General features: G+C 45.8%; 1 protein-coding gene across 2 annotated transcripts in view; it reads right to left on the bottom strand.

Moving 5' to 3' along the window:
- Window positions 1-24,453, bottom strand: part of LOC143894595 (ankyrin repeat domain-containing protein SOWAHC-like) — an 87,357-nt gene continuing 62,904 nt past the window's right edge. The window contains exons 8-9 of one of the 2 annotated variants that reach the window (XM_077400996.1): window positions 22,916-22,927; window positions 1-274 (exon numbers count right to left, since the gene is read on the bottom strand). In XM_077400996.1, coding sequence (XP_077257122.1) covers window positions 98-274; window positions 22,916-22,927 — 189 coding nt within the window. In that variant the 3' untranslated portion in view covers window positions 1-97. Of the gene's footprint in view, window positions 275-22,483; window positions 22,544-22,915; window positions 22,928-24,453 lie in introns of those variants that run through there. The other variant, XM_077400998.1, reaches the window with a different exon arrangement.

Below are 24,453 nucleotides of genomic sequence, written 5' to 3'. Positions count from 1 at the left end.
GTGAAAGATTAAGTTGATTTTCGGTCTTACATTATTGTTCGAGTAATAATGTAAAATCGAACAATCGCTTCGATATTCTATACGTAAACTGTCGCTCTTACATTTTATAATGTTCACGCGCACTGATTTTATTAACAAATATTTTATCTAGCAATCTCAGAAAAAGAACACTCACCGTGGTCTCATTGACACTTTTGATGTAGTCTCTGTAGGTGCCCGCTATTAATTTAACGATGTTCTCGTCCCCGTGTTTGGCGCCCCAGTGTAAAGCCGTCTGCAACACGCACGAAGAAAGGCGAGGTGATAATTCGTTCGTCGGTCGTTTAAATCGCACACGACGGCAGCGGTGCGGGATTATCGCGCGAGTAATGCGAGACCCAGCGAGACCGCGAGAAAGACGCGCGATGTGGGAACGTGATAAGTAAAAATGTATCAAGCGTCGAGATTTATAACACGACTGCGGACCTTTTCGGCGGGGTGTGCCAAAGGTGGCCCCCGATTGTAGACACGACGCGAGCAGCTGTAGTGTATTTTCGGGGTGACGCGCCGGTGAAATATTCGCGAATTAAGCGACGGCAACGGCCGGGTGTCAACCGGGACGAGCTGGATGAATGGGAACCGTCGCCCGCGCCGGAGCGCACTCGAAAGAGGAAGATCTCGACTGGCAGTCGATTACAGCCGGAGCGCGGAGGAGTTAGTGCGGCTCGAGGAAACCCGGTAAGAGCAAACAGATCGAGCTTCAGTTACTTCCACTTAGACGCTTCGATGAGTCGGAGAAAGAGGAGAAGAGAAAGAGAGACAGAGAGAGAGAAAAACATTTAGCCTGATTCTAGTGGAAGAAAATAGCAAATATTTTCTGAAATAGATATCACCAGAGTATTCGAATAAAATAGCGAGGGTGATAAAATATATCGCTAGCGAGATTCAGAGTAAGAATAATAAATGTGTAGGATATTAAAGACCGTATTATAAAATGTGTAGACAGATCGGAGATATGCATGAACAAAACTTTTCAACGAGTAATAATGGATAGTAATTAATTGTGTACAAGTCATCTATTTGAAACTAATTTCCTGAGAATACACATAATTTTATATGTAACGCGCTGCGATTAATAATGCTGCCAAGAATCTCGCGACAGAATCTTTGCTTTGATTATTCTAGCAGCATTCTATCCTACATTGCACATTAAATTGTTGAATGTATACATATCCGAGTGTGACCGTACGAACTTCAGTTCAGCAGCCAAAATTAACGCCCAAAATTAATCACCGAACCGCCGCGCGACATCAACTATTAACGCGACATTCTCATGAACCCATGATTCGGGGAGGTGTGCTCTAAAAAGGATACACGTTTTTCGCGTAGGGGCGGCAAAGTAAGCAAGCTTTCGTAGCGAAACATGCGTTTTAATTCCATCGAGCGTCCCGCGGGTAGATTAAAAATAGTGTTTCCGTCTCTTCGGATTCTAGCGGGAGCGTCATAGAAGCTGCCCTCGACCTGAGGCCGGCTCTGCCACGTATAACCCTCCGCACGGCGCGGCGCGGCGGCGGACTACAAGTCGCGGACCACCTCATTAGCGGACGACGAAAAAAAAAGTTCATTCTAACGAGGCTACGTACCTAATGACGGGAACCACGCGCGAGCCCGCCCGCGCGAGCGGGTGTATGTATGAAGGTACACGTGGCGGTTCTCTGTACGAGGGCGTAGGTACACCTTGTGTACAACTCTTTCATTTTATATGCGCGGTCTTCGCGAAAAAAATTAATGAACGACGAACGTATCGAGACATGACGCTCGCGCGACATTATGCGTCGCCACGTGGCGCGAATAACAAAAAGAGCTTTACGGTATACTCTGATCAATCGAATTTGACTGGTACGTGTGTTGAGAAAACGATTGGCTTTTATAGTGATGAGAATGAAAAGTATTGAAGCTAAAATTTCAATTTTCCATGTAAACCGAAATCTTTTTTGCGCAATGTATTATTAGTTCTTACCATAGTAACGCTCTTTTATACATTACGGATGACGAAGAGCAGAGCGCAGAAAAGAGGATAGAATTTACGCATACGGATAATACGAATAATTAAGGGCGCGCTGTCGCTGTACAATTATTAAACGTACCGCACATAGCGCGACGACAGGCCGAGCGAAGTCATTAACTGCGAAGTGCGCGGACATGGACCCATCTAATACGCTCCGCTGCTGGTCCGGCTGGTGAAGATGCAAGAATCCGGCTGAATTACACGGCCGAGGTGCAAAATGAATTTTTACGGTGGTCTCGCGGGACCATCAGCGCTTATGTGGGTATATATACCCGTGGCCGGGCTCGGACGTCTACTTCCCCCGGCTTCGTGCTAACGAAGTTTTATGAAGCGCGATAGCGCCATACCTACGCCGCGCCGCCGTGGACTTTGGCTCTCCTTAATTTGTGAATGCTGCTGCCGCGCGGTGTCGGCCGCGCGCCACGCCGCAAAAGAATGGTATGTCGGCCGACAACGTGATATATCTTCGGCCCTCTGCCCCGGACCTTCGGTCCGAGTATAGGTGCATACCGCGGATTTACGGTAGCCCGCTTCTTTTCCCGCCGGCGCGGCGTAACTTTCTTCAGAACGATCCGGGTGTAAAACCGCGCGCGCGTGAGAAAGCACGCGGTCCAAGTATCGCCGAGATCGACTATATGCTTTCCACAACGTAGCTACTCGCCGTAGTCTTCTTCGTAAACATGACGCATCGAATGGTTCGGTGAAAAAGTCTCTCTCTCTCTCTCTTTCATTTCGGTATCAATTGTTGGTTGACATACATATGTATTTAATCTTCGTACTAATTAGAGTCTTAATTAATACGCGGCTGTAAGCGCGTCGTAGCGCTAACATGATTACAGACGAGATGCGAGATGACCATCAACCATGACGGTTACAGCAGTCGGAGCCGCGCGCGATGCTTAATGCTGGACAATGTCGTTATATTGTTCGCAGCTCGATATAATGCAAACAGACCGGCCTTCATAAAAGTTTCTAAGGTTCTACGATGTATAATTTTTTATTCAATCTGAATGAAGTTTCGTCACGTATGTCGCGCGCGTCCAAAAATAAACTTCGTTAGCAAAAAAACTCCCAGAATTATTCTGATTATTCAAGATGCTCTCTTCGTAGCTCAACAACGGGAGTTTCTTCCCAACTGTCATCGGTCCTCCTTCCGTGGGACCCAATGTCTCTGTGACGACGTGTGCACGCCACATGTGCGCGAAACTATGTATAAGCCACGACTATATAGTTGTCTTCCGTGGATACTGATTAAGCCGGCCGCGGCGTAGGGAACCGCGGGCGGTTCCGGGGGCCGAGGAGGAAAACAGGAGAAGCAGCAGCAGCGCAGCGGCAGCAACGGCAGCGAGAGCAGAAGCGGGAACAGCAACGGCAGAAGCTCCGCTGATGTATGCGGGCGATACAGATATCTCCGGGAAGGAATTTGCGTTGAATTAGCGTATAATCGGCGGGCCGATCTGCTCATACGGAATCCCGCGGTCCCCCGTTTACACGTGTCTCGAGAGCTGTATTCTCTGCGCGAACACAATATTTAGTAGCCGTCGTGGCGCGGCGGCGGCGTCGCGGCCGGGTCCTCTCTCCTCTCGTCTCCTCTTCCCCGGCCAACTCCGGTCTCTCTTCTCTCCCGTGGGATCCTCTCTCGCTGCCGCCTGGTATGCGAAGGAGTCCTCTTTAAGCACGCTTCTCTGGCCCAAATTTTTCCCTTTCCGTCGCGCTGAACCGAGCTCGGCCGAGTCGAGCCGCGGGGTCGGTCGCCCGCTGGGAGCGACGGCGCGATTTTGTTATTAAGATAGGATTTCGAGATGCCAGCATCTCACCCGGGATCCGACACTCGTGTCTCACCAGTATTTGTGGCGAGTGTTAATAAGGCTGCGGCCTTTGAACTCACTTTAATTGGCTCGATCGTTATTACGTTGATAACGCGTTGCAATTGAATATAAAATTTATTAAATTTATATAATTGCTGTAACATCCAGCACTTTGCCCATTTCTTAATACTTGAAGCGAAATGCGAATGTCGAAGAGATAATAGCAATTAGGTCCGTTTAGAGAGCTAGATACCCCGGCTCATCGACCATCGATCGTTCTACCGCAGACACGAGGGTTACCAAGTATTAATAGATTTCACCATCTCCGTCCGTGCTTCTTAACTTCGCCATCCATCTCGGCATGGTGAATTTGCGGGAGGAAAGAGGGAGATATCTGGAAAGAGGAAGCCAGGATCCGCGTCGACCGATTCACGAAACTCTCGTGAACGTTCGCGGTGGGTCGTCCGGATTCAGCGGTGCGGCGCGATTCGATCTCCCGAAGGTCGATTCTGGGAAATCGGGGGAGACGTCGGGCGCGTGTCTTCCGACGGGAAGAGACCACAGGGTGATGGAGGGAAGAGGTGGGGTAACCGGAGGTGGAAGGAGCGAGGAGGATGGCCGGGTAACGAGCCTCCGGTCACGTGTATGGCGTCGGGCGTCGAGATGTCAGATCTATCGGCGCGTGCTCGATGGCGCGTGTCTTCGCCTGTTGATCAGTCCTGTTGCTTTTACTCGTGCCCGACGTGCACATCGGTCGGCTTGGCTTGCCCGATTGCCAGCATTAGTCATGAATTCGTGATCGTGCGACGCTTCGCGGTGTGACGAGCGGAAACCCTCGTACGCGATGAATATGATCCGCGATGAATACGCCCGCGATGACAATCGTGCATAAAGACTTTGACGAACAATGTTGGATAGATAGCAGAAAGATAAGGCGACAATGACACAACGTTGAGCAAATTGTTAAACTGAAAGAAATGTTCTTTTCCTATTCTAAAATATCTTAGGGCGTTAGTAATTCGCTATACAAGGGATGTGAATCGATATTCAAGCTGCCAAATAATCTTTTGTTACTTCCGGTTACGATTCAGCCGACGCACGCTGCGATAAAGACTTGCGCCGGGTTGAACGTAGAGAAATGTCGAGGGAGAGTGTTTTATTTCCTGCAATTGCGTCAAGGAGGTGTGTTACTCAGACTACTCCGAGTCCCGTAAAAAGAAGAACGACGCCGACGCCGCGTGGCGTGCCGACCTGAACTTTCGCGTCTTGCGCGAAGGATACACAGGATGCAGGAGGTGTCATTAGCATAACGTGGAAGAGCCGTGGTTCGTGATTTATTCGCTATCTCCCGTTCTTTTCGCTCGTAATTCCACCTCTACGCCGGATAAACACGACCTCAGGAGCCAAAGGCGTCCGAGTGGAAGATCTATTAGAAAGTAAATTTACGCGTATATTTCCGAAGCTCCCGCGCGTTATTTTCGCGAAAGAATAACGATGCGAATAAAGAAGAAAGACGCGCTAAATTAGTGACATTCCTAAATTAGCATGGACCATTTCCAGTCTGGTCCGATTTAATTAATGATTCGATATGTATTATATCACGATTGTATATTACGTTGAAATCGTGTTTGATCGAGGGGATGTTGTATCCTAAATATCGCATGTTCAGTTGCGAAACATTTATAATTACGTAGACTCCATCGCGCAACTAACTGACTTATTATCACAGATCCTGTATAGTACCGTGGATTGACGATCGTACAATGTTATCCGTCGCCATCAGGCCCGCAATTGCGATCCATCACTACGGCGCGGTACAATTGAAAAAACCCGCTTCCTCGTTCGAAAGGAAATAATAAGAGCCGCTGGTAGATCGCGCAAACGAGGTGTAACTGAAATCACTTGAGGCACTCGCTCAAACGAGCTGTGACTGCACGAAGATCTCTATCCCGGCTACCGAGCCTTTAATTCTCTCGCAGATTACCACCTTGCGATATTCCCTTTGAATATTAATTTTTCTGCAAACGCGGTTTCGCGTTGTAGGTACTACACACTTGCGATGACGTGCAAGCGCAATTAAAGCGCAATAAACATGAAAATGACCGTATTATTCGTCCAAATCTAAACTCATTTCTTAACGAGGCCGCAGCGTAGTGTGTCGGTTTAATTTTTAACAGCGTTCATGTCAGATCAATCGTTCATGTCAGAGTTTAGAAAAAGAAGGAAAAAAAAGAGAGCGAGCAACTTCAACCGAGAGAAAGCGAGCGATACAACTTGCATGCGTATTCCGCTTTAGAAAATTAAACGGGTATTTAAAGACGTCGATAAGCAACATTAACACGTAAATCTGCGCAAAGTGTGCCCCTGTGAGGTTTTCCCGCTGTCGCAGGTGGCGTCGACGAGCCGCGACGCGACAAGACATTGCCATCAGCCACGTCCATTACCTCGCGAACGTTGATTCGGTCCGATGAGCATCGGTAGTCAACAATTTCGCTAGCCGTTCGCCTAAGCGAGCGAACGTCCGCGTCACGATCGCGTCTTACACGTGTAACCGTGAGAGACCGGACGCTGTGAATTTATTCTGTTGGAGGCTGGGGAGGAAGCCCGATGTCCTGAACAAAAGATGACCCGTTTCCACAGCTTCGGGATGTCTCAACTTCCGAGCAATCGTACTAACCTTAAATAAGTTATAACGCGAATTAAATTCAAAGAATCAAAGATAAAAATATTTTTCCTGTATTATATTTTTTATCTTTGATTTTAATTCGCGTTATACTTATTTAAAAACTAAAATGATAAAGATGTCCAGACATAGGTTTTAAAAGTGTCTCGGCATTGGTACATTTACCTTACACGTTTAGAAATTAAATTCGCGATTAATCGATTATTTAGCAAAGCGTCGCGATTATCAGCGCTTGCAACCTTATTTGGAATTTCCGCTCGCGGCGAAGACGATTTCCTATAAGCGTGTCGGATTTCCTCGATGTGTCAGGCTTGTTGTCGACAAAATGCAAATATCGCTCATCGACGCTTTTGGCGAATACATCGACGATGCCGAACTCTTACGGCGCTGAATATCGATATTCAACGAACCTCCGGGGATCCCCTCGTGGTTTCGTGAATCACGAGATTCAGGGGGTGTCCGCCGCGGGTACGAGCGATGCATGCATATATCCACCTGCAGCGGAGTTTAAACGATTAACGGGGGCGGTTTCCCGCGAATAATCGATGTCCCCCGATGTCCTCGGGCGTACGGCAAAGTTCTCGGTCGTCTCGATCCAACACGGTATTTCACGGGGGATTACGCGGCTTACGCTTTCGTTCGATCGTATCCTATCCTGTTCTCCACCCCCGGCCACCATCAGGAATTATCGGTCGTGTGTCGATTATATTTCGCATAGACGCTCTTACTCCCACACTTTTCTTCAGTCTCTCCGGTAGAAGGTACACGAACTATTTAAAAAATTGTTATAAAGGACTACAAGGTTCATCCTATTAAAAGTCTAGATTGAAAGTATGTATAAGAGTGTGTAAATTATCTTATCGTTATTTTCTGGGAACTAAAAGCTACAAGCTATATTTAACTATAAAATAACTTACACGTTTTTGGAAAATAAATTTCCGCTGATTCTCTAGCTACTCCGCTACTGGAGAGCTCTCACGTCGTATAGCGATCGACGAATCGAGAAAATCGATTTTGGATCGATCGTGTGAGGCTCGTCGATGGATACAGAAGCTCTCGGCTGCTCCGGCAAGAGAGCGGCGGAAGGGGTGAAAGGGTAAGCCGCTTTGCGAACGAGCGGAATTGCCGAACCGCGTTTGGGACGAAGGGAATAGGCGATTAGGTAAACCCGGGATTAGTTAGACGTCGCTGCTCCCTTCGTTCGGGATTCGGAGAGCCTGCCGGAGAGCCCTTCCACCTTCGACTCATTGTCAGACTCACACGTAGCCTCCATCTACGTTCTCTACTCCGCTACTATTGGCCTAGCCGAGTTCGATTGCCGCCGCTAATAATGCCATCCTTGATTTACATGATTGGATTGGCGTCTCGAAATTGAAACTGCCGCCTGCCGTCGCGCGAATCTGACGGAGAACGGGCCCCGTTTGCGTCCTGTATCAGACCGCGGACATTGAAATTTGCAGTAGGACGCCTCTCAATTGCACAATGATGGAACGTGTCTGATGAAATTGTGTGCGATCAGATGATTGCGCGATGTGTCATTTATGGCGATCTTTCTTGCCCTGCTGGCCAACGTGATTAATCAGGAATGATAAATATTGTTTTTCCCATTTTTGCATACAGTTTTCTACATCTTTTTGCTGCGAAGCAGCCTTGTTTGTGATCTCTAGAGATCGCGATCTTCCAGTACCACGAGAAATCCTTGTAAATTCTCGTGGCCGTAATCATATTGAATCATTCCTCCGCGTCCCGGATGTGTGGGTAGACACCAATATATTTCATAGATGGATGCAACAAAAGAACGCCGTTTCCTCTTCGGAGAGACCTCACGGAGAGATTAGTATGCTCGTATCTGCATGCCGCAAGATCGTATCTGCCACGAGCGCGGTCCTTTGTGGGTTTTTGTTTGCGTTGCGTACGTATTTATGTGAGCGCCCTTCCTCTTCTTTTCGGCCTCTCTTCCTCCTCCTCCATCTGTTTCTTCCTTTTCTTCTCTTCCTTCTACCTCTTCTTCTTCTTCTTCCCATACCATAATCGCGGGGGACGCTTCTACTTAGGAACGTTCCAAATGATCCGCTTCGACTCAATCAATCTTTAGAAAGTTACTGTCACGACACGAGTCTCCGGAGAATTTCTTCTGTACGCCAAGTTACATTCAAATGTCAAAGTTTATTTCTGTTTCTGGAAGAGGAAACTTCGCTAGTCATGTTTTTTGAAGGGGATTCGCCCATATTTTTACTGTTTAAATTTTACACGTATTAATGATCTTCTATCTTCATAGAAAATATTTAAAAAGACCGCAATTATTCATAATTAAAATATTTCTTCAAATATAGAAATTAAACTGTAACTCAAGATTGTAATCTATAATCTTAAACTGCATCCATCAGAACTCTTAGACTTTCGGCAGCATATAATCTGATATTCATTAATGCGTGTTCGATTGGAATTCTTGCGCGCACTATATCAATATCAATGTCGAGTTAGATGCATATATCCATTGTCTTGGCGTGGATCTGTAATCCCTCACTGTGTACCAATTACCTTGTCCATTCTACCCGCGTTGCATGCAAATTGGATTTCGGTCACGGAAGACGTAGAGGAAGACGCCCGCCGTTTCCTCATGACGAGACGAGATTTCGTCGTTACCGAAAGCAAATTAGTAAACCAATGCGTTCGAAAAGAAGGAGTTTTCCGGTCGGTTAGCCAACCAAATAATGCGACAAAAAATGCGTAAAATTAATGCTGGAAGAAGTGGCTCGTGGAACATTTAAATACATCCGGGGGCCATTCGTGAAAAGGTAACAGTGGCGCCGTTCCACAACCATAATAGGGTATTATCGGAAGACCGACAATAGAATAGCCCTTGATAATCATTTTAAACGGCAATTCGATTCTCCAACTGTAGATACCTGACGAGACATGGGACCTGCCGCCGACCGACGAAGCAGTCCAAAGTATACGGCGAGACGAGACGAGACCAGACGAAACGATACTTGGTCGTGTGGCGATACTAATCCGATTGCGCGACTCGCTCGTGCCAGTCCCCTTTGAGACGTAAAGACCGGCAAACTTTCCCTCCGTTATGCTTTTGTGAAAGTTACAGGATCAGTTCCTTCGACGACCGTTTGGATTGTTCGCGGCGCCGAGCTTCGGAATAGTTCCTTATTCCTTGCTGAACAGTTTACAAGATTTAGCCCCGAAAATTTAGTAGGTCGCAACGTTAAATCCTTTCTCAAAGCGTTCTCCGCCATTTTATTTTTAATAATTGTGCGAGAGGTAAAAGATCGATACGGCGAATTGTGTACAGAGTACCGAATCCTCTTCTTGCAGACGATTACGTTATTAATTGCGGGCGAATGAGTATGCGCCGCGTTCGCGTAAAGTGTGGGAAGCGTGCATGTTGCGCTCTGGTATTTGGCTGGGAAAGGAAAGGAAGCATTAAAGAAAGAGATGAACTTTTTTTGCGGTAATTTCAGCGCGCGTCAATTAAATTACTACGATGCGTCCGGGCCCTCGGGTTCGATCGAGTTATATAGAAAGCGCATCGCGCTTGAATGAGAATCTTTCCCACGCGAAACGTCTTTACACGCGGGTATCTCATTCGAGATTGCATATTAACGCCTACGTAATCAGCGCCTTCTTGAAAATATCGTTTTCGGAACTACGCAGAGACATTTAGCAAATTCGCACGCGCGCGACACAGGAGGTTCGCGAATACATTCTGAGATATCGAGATCGATCATGATACGGATGTCAGTATTAAAACAAAAAGGTCGAATAAATTCCACGCTTATAAAAAACAGTTCAGAATTCAGGATATATATTGACTTGGTTTCGACGAGATTGTTAATTGTAATAAATTTTGCTTTTGAATTTACAAAATACATGTGATTGTTAAATGATTACAAGATAAAAGAACAAGTTCAGATCATAGTGATAGTCGAGAGAAATCCCAGCAAAATCACAAATTTTTTGTGACACCCCGATATTCCTCGTTAGCTAACGTAAGATGAAAGTCAGGAACCATTAGCATTCACGTACTGGCACGCTTGTCGCTTTTTGGAAATACAACTTGGGAGGGCAGAGCCCGCTAACGCGATCGACGCGTGAATGCAAAGGAACCGATTTGTAATAAGGGACGTGGGGAAGCACGGGAAGAAGAATCGAAAGTCGAATCCCCTGGAAAGCAAAGTTCCCGCCGGAACTCCACAATTCGTCGCATTAATATGGCGCGCGTGAGTCACGCGAGTGCGTTGTTAGTCGGCGGGCGTTCGGTTTTCTGTCGGCGATCGAGATGACGACGGTGATAACGACGGCGCATCGATGGCGACGTATGGTTGACAATGATGACGCATAATAGAAGGGATCGGCCACGCCGTTTTCCTTTGTCGTTGTAACCAAGCGAGAGGCGCGATGAGAATCCCATTATTTACGCGACGCGGGGCGGTACGAGTTGACACAGAAATAGGCACCAGAAGTCGCATACGCGTCCGCGTCGTTTAACGCAATTACCTCTGCTGCCGTGCAAGCGTGCGTGAAATTCCAATATCGTTCGTTGTTGCAGCAATCCCCATTACCGAGTACCGTGCTTTCGTGTATGCGAAGGGGCATGGGATTTTAATAAAATTTTATATGTAATTTAACGATATCTTCCTCTTTCGCAGTGACCAAGTAAAATTTTACGAATATTTCGTGGATTTATGTAAAAAGAAGTTTTGCAAAACGCAAGTTATATATCTCATGGCTTAAAAAATTTTAAAATTTTTGATGGTAAACTGTAAAACTATAATTGTCCAACTTTTAAAGAAAAATTCCGTAAAACAGACAATAAAAAGGAGCTATTACATTCAAAGATCGCAGAAGTATTTTCTCTTGAATAATCTAGATTTATTAATTTGTAATATACTATATCATAAATATTTTGCCAAGTTTTATCCAAGTGTGTTCTTAGTACAGACGGCATTAAAAGCTTATGGAATATATATCTCCCTCTTTCTCTCGTATCCTTTTAACGTTGGCCGACTCAATTAAAATGGTATCCTCAGACGACCACATTTACCAGGACTTTCCATTTAGCGTGGATCGTGGTGTCCTTGGACATTTCGCCCGGCAGCAATTTGGAAACACCCTGTATGGCATTAAGTGATGGACCGAGCGAGCCGATACAGCCGCGTACAAGAGTAATATCCCGAGTGTGAGAGGACGCGATACGACACGAGGGTGCCGCTCTGGGAAAGAGAGAAGGCAGCGCGCAACAACTCTCCGCGCGCGGGCACAAGGGTCAGCTACAGATTTTTGCGGGCAGGTTGGACCGGCATTGGGCAGCTGGCGTGCGGTCAGCCGCTCTGCCCGCAGCGTTGCGTCGGTCGTGCATCACCGGCCACCGTATTAACCCCAAGCCCCGACGGTACTCGGCCAGTACCGCAGGCCGCAGAGTCCACGGTCCATGGGTGCCCGTGGATCCCGCGCGAGTCCTCCACGTTCCGCCATATACCTGATTACCTTCCCCTCCTGCCTTTCTTCCGCCGTGGTTCAAACCATCAATATCGCCCATAGTCAACCGCGATATTTCGCCTTCTCGTGACAAAAGGTGTAATTATATGCTGTAAACGTGATCCCCCGAATGTGACAAATGGAAAAATAAAAAGAAAAATGATAACGCTCTTTTCTAAAAACGAGTATAAAAATTTATCTATTTCTCTCGAAGGGTTATTCTTTACTCGAGATACCAATATATCGATACCGAAATGCATCATCGATGAGAGAACTTCGCTGCTTCGAGTGGAAGTTCGCGCAGAGAGATTCCAGACGCAGTTGATCACGCTACGATACGGATGGTTGGTAGAAAGGTGAAAAGATAGGCGGCGTCGAAGGGCCGCTGAGAGGAGAGCTCTAGCACGGGCTCATATTCCACATAATGAGAGCAGCACCAACATCAGACAAGCCGACATTGCCGAGTAATCAAAAGCCGCCGTGCTGGCCGAGACTGGCGAGGCTAATAAAGCAGCGCTTTAGATCGATAAAGTAATTTCGATTGACGATAACCGATAATTGAGAGAACGAGTGGTCGTCCAGATTTCTCGGCGCGGCTATACGAGAAGATTTGCGCAAAAGTTGGTAAAAGAGTGAACGCGTACTTTCTCAGAATAATGTCTCGGCCTCGCTATTTTTTACCGTAAATCAAGATACGCGGAGTTCGGATCTGCTATTGCGCACAATAAACACGAACTTTTAAATTGAAGTCTGATTTCCAATGATAAATCACTATCCGTCAAACGGTGAAACTGCCGTTAATCTTTTCTAATTCGGTTGTCCTCTGAATTGACCACCATACACCTAACTTCCTCGTACATGATAAATGATCGCAACAATATTAATAAAACATCGTACTTACATACTACGATGATCCACGATGAGTATGCACATATCCGTCCACCCGAGATGTATGGCCAGGCAGGCAGGCACGAGGCGTGAAACAGAAAAGACGATAGTTACACGTATATCTGCGCGTCAGCCTCGTTAGTATTAATTAAGACCTTATTTATATAGCACAAACGCGCAAGCACGATTTGCATATACGTCGCGTGGCGCCCGCCGAGCAAACAAAGTTCACCGTCGCGCCGCAGATCCATCATCGTTGTCATTACCGCGTTGCGGCGGATCGGCGATTGTGGAGACGAATTATCCCCGGTATTATATACGTCGACGATTGTTGACAGGCAGCAATCATGCCGTTGGTACGCGGCCGACGATGTCATGTACTGGCGATGGCCAGCGACACGGTATAATGTCGTGGCGCAGTAAAGGCTTATTCAAACAATACGATTTCTAGCGCGTCGCGCCTTAATATCACTCCCAAAAATCCCCTTAACGCTGATACCACTTGCCACATGACATTTCGAGCACATTGTTGCCGCTGATCTTGACTATTGTTACATCTTGTGCAATTGGCGCTGGAATACCGTATCGTTTGAACAGGGCTTAAGGGCTCAAGCTCCGCGTGCAGACCGTTGAAACAAGAATCGCGATATCCGCGCGATCCGCCGAGACGTTGGCGAGGAAATCTCGAGGAGATTTCCAAGGCAAAATAGAGGTCGGAAGCGTGCAACGACGCGCGCGAGGCTACGCCGGCGATCCGTCATGATCAAGCGGGAGCTGTGATTTAATTGTCACCGGTAACTCCGTGACGAGATGGTGGAAAGTGCGCAGGGTCGGCTAAGTCGCGAGGCAAGAACTCCCGTAGCCCTTTCAGCGAGAAACGATTACCGCTCTGTGCAACCTACGAGGACTGCATACAAGAAGCGTCGGTGGCTTATATATTCCGAATATCTCTGGCTTCTATCAAATAGTGCTCCGTTTTTTATTTTATGCAAAGCTTATTTTTGCGGAATATCCTTAGAATTATTTGTATTTCTCGAGACTGCGGAATCAAGTTTCGCATAAACGCAAAGAGCGCCGGCAACTTTCTGTTATGGGGCACGATATTTATATTTTATTTAAATCACAGTTTCCCCCCTTCTCCACATGTAATATAATTATAACAAAATATCTTACAGTATAGTGGAAGAGCTGAGGCGCTCAGAGTACTTTTTCTGAAAACAAGCAGCGGCCCTGGCGCAGGAAGGCAATAATTGAGGAGGAAGGGCGGATTGCGGGGTTAAGATCGGCTCGATTCCCGTTGGTGGAAACGCAACGGTGTTTCGCGAATCTCGTCCAACGAGCGGACACGATATCCAACGAGTCGGGCAATTATAAAACTGCTGTAGAGAGTCACCGCGAAACACATGTCGCCCTCGTACCACCCCCGGAGCCTCCCTCCTGTCCTGCACCGATGCCGACATGGGAGCGAACGCGCAACACGCACGCACGCGAGCACGCACGCGGCCACTCACGAATGTGTGAGTTCCAGGGGTCTGCGTGCGTCGCGGTTCTGTATAATTTGACATGTTGTCGTACACGTTATTATTCAGATAGATCTTAAGATACGCGCGAGTCGAACGGACTTCTCTTCCTCATTCTCCTTTTCCTTCAGTTAGTCAGTCAGTCAGTCAGTCAGTGAGTCTCCCTCGCCACCATCTCCGATTGTCGTTTTATCACTGTTTCCTTGATCATTCTGATCCGTCAGTCGACGCTCGTGATCACGAGCGAATTAAATATTATGTGACGTCCCGTCACGTCGGCTCGACATACATCTTTAGAAAATATCGAGCAGCTTTTGAATATACTAATAAATTAATGGGAAAACGGTACTGTATAAAGGAAAGATGTGTTCAAAGAGTAATTGTGTATTGATAAATGTGACTGTATATTGATAATTTATTCCGCTAGCGGTATTATCAGCGCTATGTTCCTGTGTTAAAAAAAAGTCTAATCGTAGATGAAACTGATCTTTTCTTGCTTTCGGATATTTGTACGCCGCGGTGACGCGGACTGTTGTACGATTCACGAACGCTAATGGGCCCTTAGCGGCGAGCGCGATGTAGCGAATCGTTTTCGAACGCGTATAAAAAAAGCGACGCTAGCCACCCTTCCTTCTTATTAACCGCCGGCGATAATAAAGAGAGACGCGCGCGTCATTAGAACTGTGCTAAATATTCAAACGTGCATGTATAAAACCGAGCCCGAGCACCTGCGGCCCCGCCTAATTATTCAAACTTTTTAAGTCGCGGCGATTTATATCGAGCAATTAGCTCAGCCTGTAACGCTAATTGGAATGAGACCGCGTATGCCCGCCGCGTACTGTACAACTGATAAACGTCGCCCGTTTCGTTAGTTATCTACGAAACGTTATCCGCTTTCGGAGGATACATTTCACGCAGAACTCCGGAAATATCTCTAGTCAATTTCTCCCTCGTCGTGATCTTTTTATTATTATCGCGAACAGTACGAAAAAATAGGTAGAATATTGATAATAATAACGTAGTCTTTGCGCGAAAAAAGTTGTTCTCCAATTAATGGATTAATATCCAATTCGATTGTAAATTAGATATTTTACACATCAGCAGTTCCTCCTTATTAAAATGAACGTAATATGGGTGTATAAAATATTAATTATTAAATCAACCTAGAGTACTAAAAACGTACGTAATATGTGGAATGTTTTGTAGATATGTGTGTTTAGTTAAACGCGCGCTAAGAAGCATAAAGTATAAACAGGAAATCTTCGCAGTCATTATGCACTTCGTTAAAAAGTAACTACATCGAGCGCTACTTTATCTCTTACATTTTTATTCATTAGGAAAGATACGTTTATCTCACACAATATTTTCGTCATAATTACGGCATTAGTGTCTAGCTTGAACGAGATACGTGCCAGTCACCTTCGTGAAAATCCATGTTTGTTGTGTGAAAATACATATTAAAATATGTTAGAAATGCCGGTTGTATCAATCAATGTCTGTCTAGTAAAAGGTAGGCGTGAAGGTATTTCGTCATTAGGGGCTAACCTTTCAAACGTCTTCGAGGTTGAAGAGTGGCGACTCATCCGTCAAGTTTTTCGAATATTTTTACGATTAATATGCATACGCCATTTTTCATTTCGCGGATCTCTTATCGAAAGAATTATCGTGTCGATTATAGAATTAGATAGATTTTTATCGCTTTAAGATCTGGAAAATTTTTGATAACCGAGATCTATTTTTAGTGCAGCCGGCGTATAATCAAAATTTCACTGTAAAGACAACGATATCTTACTTCGTAAGAGGAGGAAACTTGCTTTTTACGATGCTATTATTCAAAGTCAAACACACGAGCAATTATAACACCGGTAATCAAGATAATATGTTAGAGAGATATAACATATAAATACGATATAAATACCGCACGCGTCTACCACTGCGTCCTTTTATCGCCGAATGCAATTTGTGATTCTGAAATGTCTCGTTGCACACTATCTCGTTTCCTGCTCGTCCGCGGATACCATCGGAGTCTCACGAGTGTCTTCGTTGTATCTCGTACAATAGCGACACTCGTAAAGATATAAACATTGACAACTTCGTTTGTCGACTAGGATCACTAGGATACGCGGCGCTTTAGATCGTGCTTAACTCATCGTGCCTGATCGTCTACGACATACGCGCGATATGCACCCGCGTAACGTGCGTGGAACAATCGATAGAGTAACCTATCTTCCTTTCTCGCGAATGCACCGCGCGTCTACGTACGCATAAGCAATGCGAGAGGAAACTTCTCTCGCGCTCTCTCTCTCTAGTTGCACACCGGAGAGATCTCCCGCGGTAGATATAGCGCCGGCCCTAAACATCCGCCATTATATTAAATTGTGTATATTTCCCTTCATAATTGCTCGAATTATACGCATTATGTAAATCGGTATGTTAATGCCCTCTTGCTCCCTTCCCCCCTCTCTCTCTCTTTCTCTCTGCGATCCGTCGTATCCCTTCGTCCGCGATTCTTTTCCCTGCTTTTGCCCGCCTCGACCGGGGATTACAGCAATTTCGTTTAAGCGCGCGCGCGCGCTAAATGTTACTTTATGCTCCTTTTATATCCGCCCGGTATCTCCTGCCGGGCAGGCAGGCAGGAGAGGCGGGCTCTAGATCGCGCGCGTTTTAACGCACGCCTCTATTTACATAATATTTCGCCAGATCTGTATCGTCGCGTCCGAGATCGTGGCGTCGTAATCGCGCTTCACGGCGTTCGGCGCCAAAATCGGAGCGATCAAGCACGTTAATTGCATTCGCGTCATTCACGTCGTCGCGATGCCGCGAGGACAACGATCTATAGCTTAACGACCGACGCATAAAATCAAGCTCGAAATTTTGGATAATCTTTATAACTTGTAAATCACAAAAGCTAAACTGGACTGGACTACTATACGTATAATGACAGGGTTATTTAAATTTTATCGTTTTCTTCAGCGCAACACAGGAAACATATTTCGTCTGTTTATATTATTAGCGTTTTACGCATTTTTCTTTCATGCTGAAACACTTCCCCTTGCAGTAATATTGCAATTGAAGTTAATGAGTTTTGACACAAGTCCACACGCACACAGGAAAAATGTGAATTAAAATATTCCATTAAAAGTAAGTATCAACAAATTATTGATTATAATCAGCTCGATTTCCATAATATCATAACCGATATAACTGTAATAACGTCAAAAATGCAAAACGGCGCATATTTTTCGCCGTAAAGATGGTATCTTAAGAAGTGTTTGAAGTATAATGTATCGATCAGTGTGCGCTTCCTTATTAAGGTACCGAGGACTTCATCGAATTTGTATCCGTCGACTTCAGCAACGATCGATAAATATTTGCGTGATAATCGTTACACGCCCTGAACATCATTTCGCATTTATCTTCATTTCTAGACAGCTGTACTTCACGTGAAATCGAGCGCGAATCGAGCGCAAGTGTTATTTCGCAAACTGTTTCGCCCAGACAATTTCGGGCAATATCGCTCGTCGTTTTCTTCCTTTTGAGAGAAACGGCGCGCCATTCCTTTTATCATCTCTTTTTTTTTCACCGTAAAAATTTGCCTGAACGACCTGAGCAGGTAATCCTGCGTCTCATTACCGACGCCAATTATCGAATGGACGATTGGATCAGGTGCGGTGGCAAACGATCCTCGACTACTCTCAATCAAGCCGCGGACGAGAAGGACGACGACGACGATCGAGGGCAATTTCGATGATGATACGGAATTATCCAGCGCGAAGAGAGAGAGAGAGAGAGAGAGAGAGAGAGAGAGAGAGAGAGAGAGAGAGAGAGAGAGAGAGAGAGAGAGAGAGAGAGAGAGAGAGAGAGAAAGAGCGCGCGTGGTATCCCGAAAGAGGTTTTCGCCACAGACTCCAACTAGAACATCTCTCCATACCCTGCGCCTTTCAATATTTTTCGGATATCGTATATAATACTCTATGATATGTATATATATACATATAATCTATGATATGCGAAATATATGTGTTTACGTATGTACGCCGATAGGACGACTATTACGGATCTGCGGGCGAGCTTCGTTACGAGACCTGTGTGATTTTCCATGCAAATTGAGTTGTTCGCCTGTCATTATGCTAATAAAAGTAATGGCGCGTCGCATAGGGATAATGCAGCTGTCGTAAACGAACCGCCGCCGCGATCGGCATCGGGAGGCACCATCGTGGAAAGGTGCATCGCGAATCGCGACGTTCGCGACATTTTTTTCGCGGCCGATCGCCGTCGGCTCGGGGCCGCGACAGGTGGCTGACGAGATCGCGCGGTGAAAGTCGCTCCGGGAGCAACGGCTCTTCTTATCGCGCTCGCGTCCCTTCATTACGCGCGGACAATGCCGGGGAAGAAGTGGAAAATGTTAAATTCATCGCGAGCGAGAGGGAAAGCGAGGGACGCGCGCCGGATTTGTCTCACGATTAGTTTTCACCACCTGCGAACGACGTCGGGCGCGAAACGGGATTAGCCGCGCGAGAAGAAACGTTGGTATTATCGAGACGAGTTTTTCTCACCGCTGCACAGAATATCTCGGAGATAAGGCTACTGGATTTATCTCCTCGTGCAAACTAAAACTACCGTTTCAAGCATTTCCCAATTTTTCTTTCGCGCGCTGAATTAAGAATTCACAAACGTATTCTACATTCGCGCACTATACGACGCTTTCTATTCGAATAATATTCTTGCCGGGACATTGCGTATGCTCGTTATGTCACGCGTGGAATGCATTTTCGTCAGGGCTAAACGCAACAGCTCGTCGTAGTAACGTCGATACGCGAGTATCGCACGATCATATGGAGAGTTTCGTGATAGTAATTACATTTATGTAAGATATACGCGCGTTAAATTGCGCTGCCGGTGTGCCGTCGAAAATAATGACGCGGCGATGTGTGTAATTAACGTGCCGTCATTGTGCTCGCGCCATTTAACCCAGGGGTTTTCCCCCGCGTTATTAATAATGTATAGGACTCGCGAGAGATAGAGCCTGCGCTTCTTCTCCTCTTTTTTTTTCCGCGTACCGAACGCGAAAATCCAAACCGGCGCACGTCAATGACTCGTTTCTCACAAAACGGGCGAGAGTCGTCCACTGAGCTATGGTGCATCGTGGGACTGACGGCGGAAACGCGTCTGCTGCCGCTCCGCTCCGCGCGGCGCAGCGTTACGTGCGTGCATAATGCATATCGCGTGACTCCGTCACGGATCCGGACAGTTACAACGTGTACACGCGTAACAATATCGCGTATCACGGCGAATCTTTTTCTACTACCGACGTCTAGCATTTTAATCGAAGTGCGAGAAAGAAAGAGAGAGAGAGAGAGAGAGAGAGAGAGAGAGAGTGTGTGTGTGTGTGTGTGTGTGTGTGTGTGTTTGTTTGTGTGGATGTGTGTTTGTGTATAAGAGAGAGAGAGAAAAATAGATTGCCAGGAATGCGTGTCTTCGTACGAGTGAACGATAGCGTAACGAGTAGCGTGCGTACTAATAAAAAATGTAATGCTGCGCGCGCTCTGTCGAGACAAGTCCGCCGTGCCTCTCCTTCACGCGTAGAGTGCCAAGTGCGTACTTCTAAAGCACTCTGTATATCGTATTACGACTGACTGGTTACATTGTAGCGCAATTACACTATCCCTATGTTAGATCTATGTTAATGACATTGTTACGTCCGGTGCCTCGCGATCGCGATCGTAAAAAAGAACGTAACACTTTTATAGTAAAATAAGGAAAATTTTTTACAACAGCGATAAATGTCACTCTAACGAATGATATATTTCAAGCCGCGAGGGGGAAAAAAATGATCACGCAACTAATCACGCGTCATACAGCTCGTAAGATCGAAAGCGATTCTATATATTTTTTTTGTTATTCACACCGGTCTGTCTGAACAAATGGAAACATTGTATCTCTTGACACGGCGCATTAGATCCCAGTTTTTCTTTGTCACATAGAAAGATGGATGGATTCGTAGGGAGAACAAGGCTGCCGTAATGGCGGTTTATCGCAATTAAAATTATACTTGCTGACTACGTTGTAGCACAATTACACTATCTACCGGTAGATCTATATTAGTAACCGCAGCAATAACAACTCGTTTTTTTTCTCTCTTAACGTCCAGATGTTCTTGCTTCGAGGCTTATCTAACCGTGCAGCCTATTATGCGTTTGACGAGTACGTTAAGAAGGAGGATCGGCAACGCAGTGTTCCGGTGTATACTTGTAAATTTGTTTACGATTAATTTCCCATTTCCAAGCCTTGTTATTAACGAACGAGGAACAGTTATTTTTTAATTACTTCAAAATGAAATTTCGTTCAAATCTGTTCTAACTTGTTTTTCCACCTGACGATTGACCCGTTGAATTTTACGTACCATGAGTTTGCCGTATTCTCATGAGACGTTGGTTTCTTCGTTCTCATCGAAGAAGGCCATTGCCGAACGTTTATACGCAAATGAAATCAGTCATTAAACAATGGATCCAAGGAAAAGCGCGATTTGTAAAACGTCGTGCCGGAAAAACTGCAGGACAGCGAGGCGCGCCCGCTGTGCTTTTACGAGCTGCCAGCATGCCGGCCAATTACACCTTCCACGGTTAGGTGGTTCCACGTCTTAACGGGCAGTTAGTGCGAACATAAATGTCTCCGCTGTACGCTTTTAATTGCCCGCTTATAGCGCCGCTCGCAATATACCTACGCGATGGCGAAAAAGGCAGTGGCCGATGTAGAAATTTGAGACGCTGTGGTATGCGAGGCGAGCGATACCTGCCTCTCGGTTTATTTCCGAACGACCGGTGAAAATCATCGATCAGGTTTCGAGAATCCCCGTAATAAATTTCGAGGCGGTCTCTCTTCGGCGAGACGCTCGTCAAACGTTATTCCGTTTACAACTGTTGAATCTACGGATGTTTTAGTAGTGAGATCAGGATATACAACCGCGAGGCGAGATCGCAAGATTGTGTGCCCATCCCTTTCTACCACGCTCCAATAACAAATAACACCGTAAATCTCGTCCGACCTTATTATAAGTCACTTAACCGGTATTCCTTTTCGACGTATGCATCGCGTGGGTGTGCGACGCTCGGATTGCCGCGTATAGCGTCATGAGGTCCGTCGTGAGGCCCGTGGCGGAAGACTAACTTCTGGCCCGAGTAGGAACACTCGAATTTCGGTTATTAATTTCGTGAGGGGCGCGACGGGGTGCTACGACCCCCTCGTGCGTGTCAAACCGGGGTTGGCCCTTCATCGTGGCTCGCCCTTGGGATCCCCCTGAGACAATGGTCCCCCGCGGCGTTGAATGTCTCCGACGACGTCTGGGGACCCCCATCGGGACACGAATGCCATAGTCTCAGTTTTACTACTATAGAGACGTCAGTTATCCGTCCCGTCATTTTTGTATTTGGGCCTTGGCGTTTTGCAGGCCCTCTTCGCCCTCCTCCGAATTATTGGGACGACTGTATTGTCGACACGCGTTAATCGGCATGAAATATCGGCAAGGTCACGATATCGCTCACCATGCTAGTTTGTCTTTCAATAATAAAAATAAAATAATAAAAAATGCTAACAAAAATACGCAAGCTTTGTTTTATCTACGCATATATTTGAAAAATTGAGATAAATTTGTAATCCATGTTTCGAGCGTATTATAGCTTACTTTTAGAACGTATCTCGCACAATCAATACTGCACGATACGAGCAGGTAGAAAATACTCAATAATCTGTACAGTTAGTGCATAATTTGTAACTAATTCGTATTTCGTGTTGCACCATTGTTATTATTTCGACTAATTAGGTACTATTCTCAACCGTTCCTCGTTCATTATTGCGCGAAATGGAATAATAATCATCGGTTAGATGGGCCTTAAACCTATGTGTAATCCTCCTCAAATGCAACGCGCTTGTGCGAAAATTATATACGGATAAGTACTATTCGAGTATAACGATTTACATCAATAAATGTCGAAAGATAGCCATGTTAACTCTTTTAACTCTCAGTATACATCCACCGCGTATAATCCAATATATCCACTGTCTAATAATAAGTATTAAAAAGACCAAATCGTAAAATACTTACGCCCTGTATATGGTTCGCAGCGATGTCCGTACGAAGATTAAATGTCGATGCCAAGGTGCGTGTATGTAAGAAAAATATGTACCATTAAATGATATCGAAGAAGCTTTGCCGCGCTGTTTTCAAGCTACAAATTACTTATTGCTACGGTTTAAGGTCCCGTCTTGCTCTCACGCGCGGCATATTTTTTAGCGATTAGCAATGTAAACTACATGCGTGCTGATACGCGTAAAACTTCTCGCGCCCTGCGAGCTCTCGTGCCTACGAAGAAACCGGCGCTCCGCAATTAATTGCCTATAATTGACTCCGGCTTTTCTCTCCCGGCCCAAACCCATTACTTTGTAGCATTTGGCTGGTAACTTAATGACCTATACTCACGGAAGTCGGATCCTGAAACAGAAAAAGCGTGAAGGCACGGGTTAGACATGCTACTCAAAATTCACAGTGCGCTACGAAACGTTTAATTTTCAATTTTAAGGATCGAGCGTAGCATCGCAACGGCGGTGGCGGCGCGGCGGCGGCGGCAACGGCATTACTCCTCCCGGTAGCCAGTTTCCGCTTTATTGCTCCTTTTTAAATTGCATTCGCTTAGAAATTCCGCTCGCACCACTCTCGTCGGTCGTATTATACGTAGTTGACTACGTGCTTACATGCAGAAAGGCGGAGAGAGAAAGAGAGAGAGAGAGAGAGAGAGAGAGAGAGAGAGAGAGAGAGAGAGAGAGAGAGAGAGAGAGAGAGGAGACAGTTCGACATTATGCAGGCATAATAATCGGACTGTAAATCGGTCGTGCGACGAAATAGCGTCCTGCCCCTGTGCTACGTGCATAACGTCGCGCGCAGTTTCTTTTGTAAGTATAAAGACGTTCGTCAATTTGTTATGCATGTTTTGGTGGGACGAAAATTGCATTTAATTCGCCGTCGCTCTTGCCATTCCACCGTCCGGGCGACCGTCCGCGGCGCGACCGTGGACGCTACATTGACTACATAAATGCAGATGTTCCATTTAAAAAGCCATTTTCGCGTGTTTAGCATAATACGTAATCGCGCGAATCGCCCGTCCGTCGAATCATCCCCGCATGTCCGTCGTCCGCAAAAGGGTTACCGCGTCGTTAACCGTAAGAAAAAAAAAGGATATCGCGAGCAAAAATATCCCACCTTGATCGACATTCCCCGAACAGTTTATTCCCCGTGCAAATGAGATTCCATCAAAATATGGAACGCCAGGAATTTCGAATTTTTGCTTTTTATCCAGTTATATATCAGTTGTCATAGAACAGAGATGAATCCCTGTCTGTCTTTTATGCCAATTTTTTCTAATAAAGAGATTATTACGTCATAATTTATTTCCTCTTTTGATGATTATGTTGGTTACATCACCATTTATTGATTTGTTAAAAAAAAATCCTGTTCACCAATTTATATGCACTACTTATGCTATTTATACAATGAGCACGCAATTCGTTGTATTTTTTAATTTTTCCATATTCTCTCTTGCACCGACATTTTCTCGTTGATAAAAAATTTTGCGGCCAACTGTATAGTTACGTTCGAAAACACAGCGACGTCGGTGCCGTGAGCGCGTTTCAATCAATCTACGAGTAAATGGCAATTCGACGCGACGCGTCGCGTAATTCACACGAGGTGCACACAGACATCGTCGTTCTCGTTCCGCTCTCTTTATTCTTCGGTGGACAGTTTTACCACCTTTCGATAGTACCGGTTGTCAAGCGGTTCGGCGAGAAAAACTCGTTGCGAAATCGTCGATATATCGAAACCATACGTTCGCCGTACATCGCCGCGGTTCGGTGAAATCCCCGGCCAATGAAAGTCGACGGTAAACGGTAAATTTTGCTTTAATTAAAACCCGATGGCCTGTGCAATTCTCTAATCCCTCTTAATTCGAGACAACATGTACC

This window comes from Temnothorax americanus, unplaced genomic scaffold (assembly GCF_048541705.1).
Source record: "Temnothorax americanus isolate GAGA-0224 unplaced genomic scaffold, ASM4854170v1 Scaffold14, whole genome shotgun sequence".
In the NCBI taxonomy this organism is placed as follows: Eukaryota; Metazoa; Arthropoda; class Insecta; order Hymenoptera; family Formicidae; genus Temnothorax; species Temnothorax americanus.
This window is presented reverse-complemented; position numbering and strand designations above follow the sequence as displayed.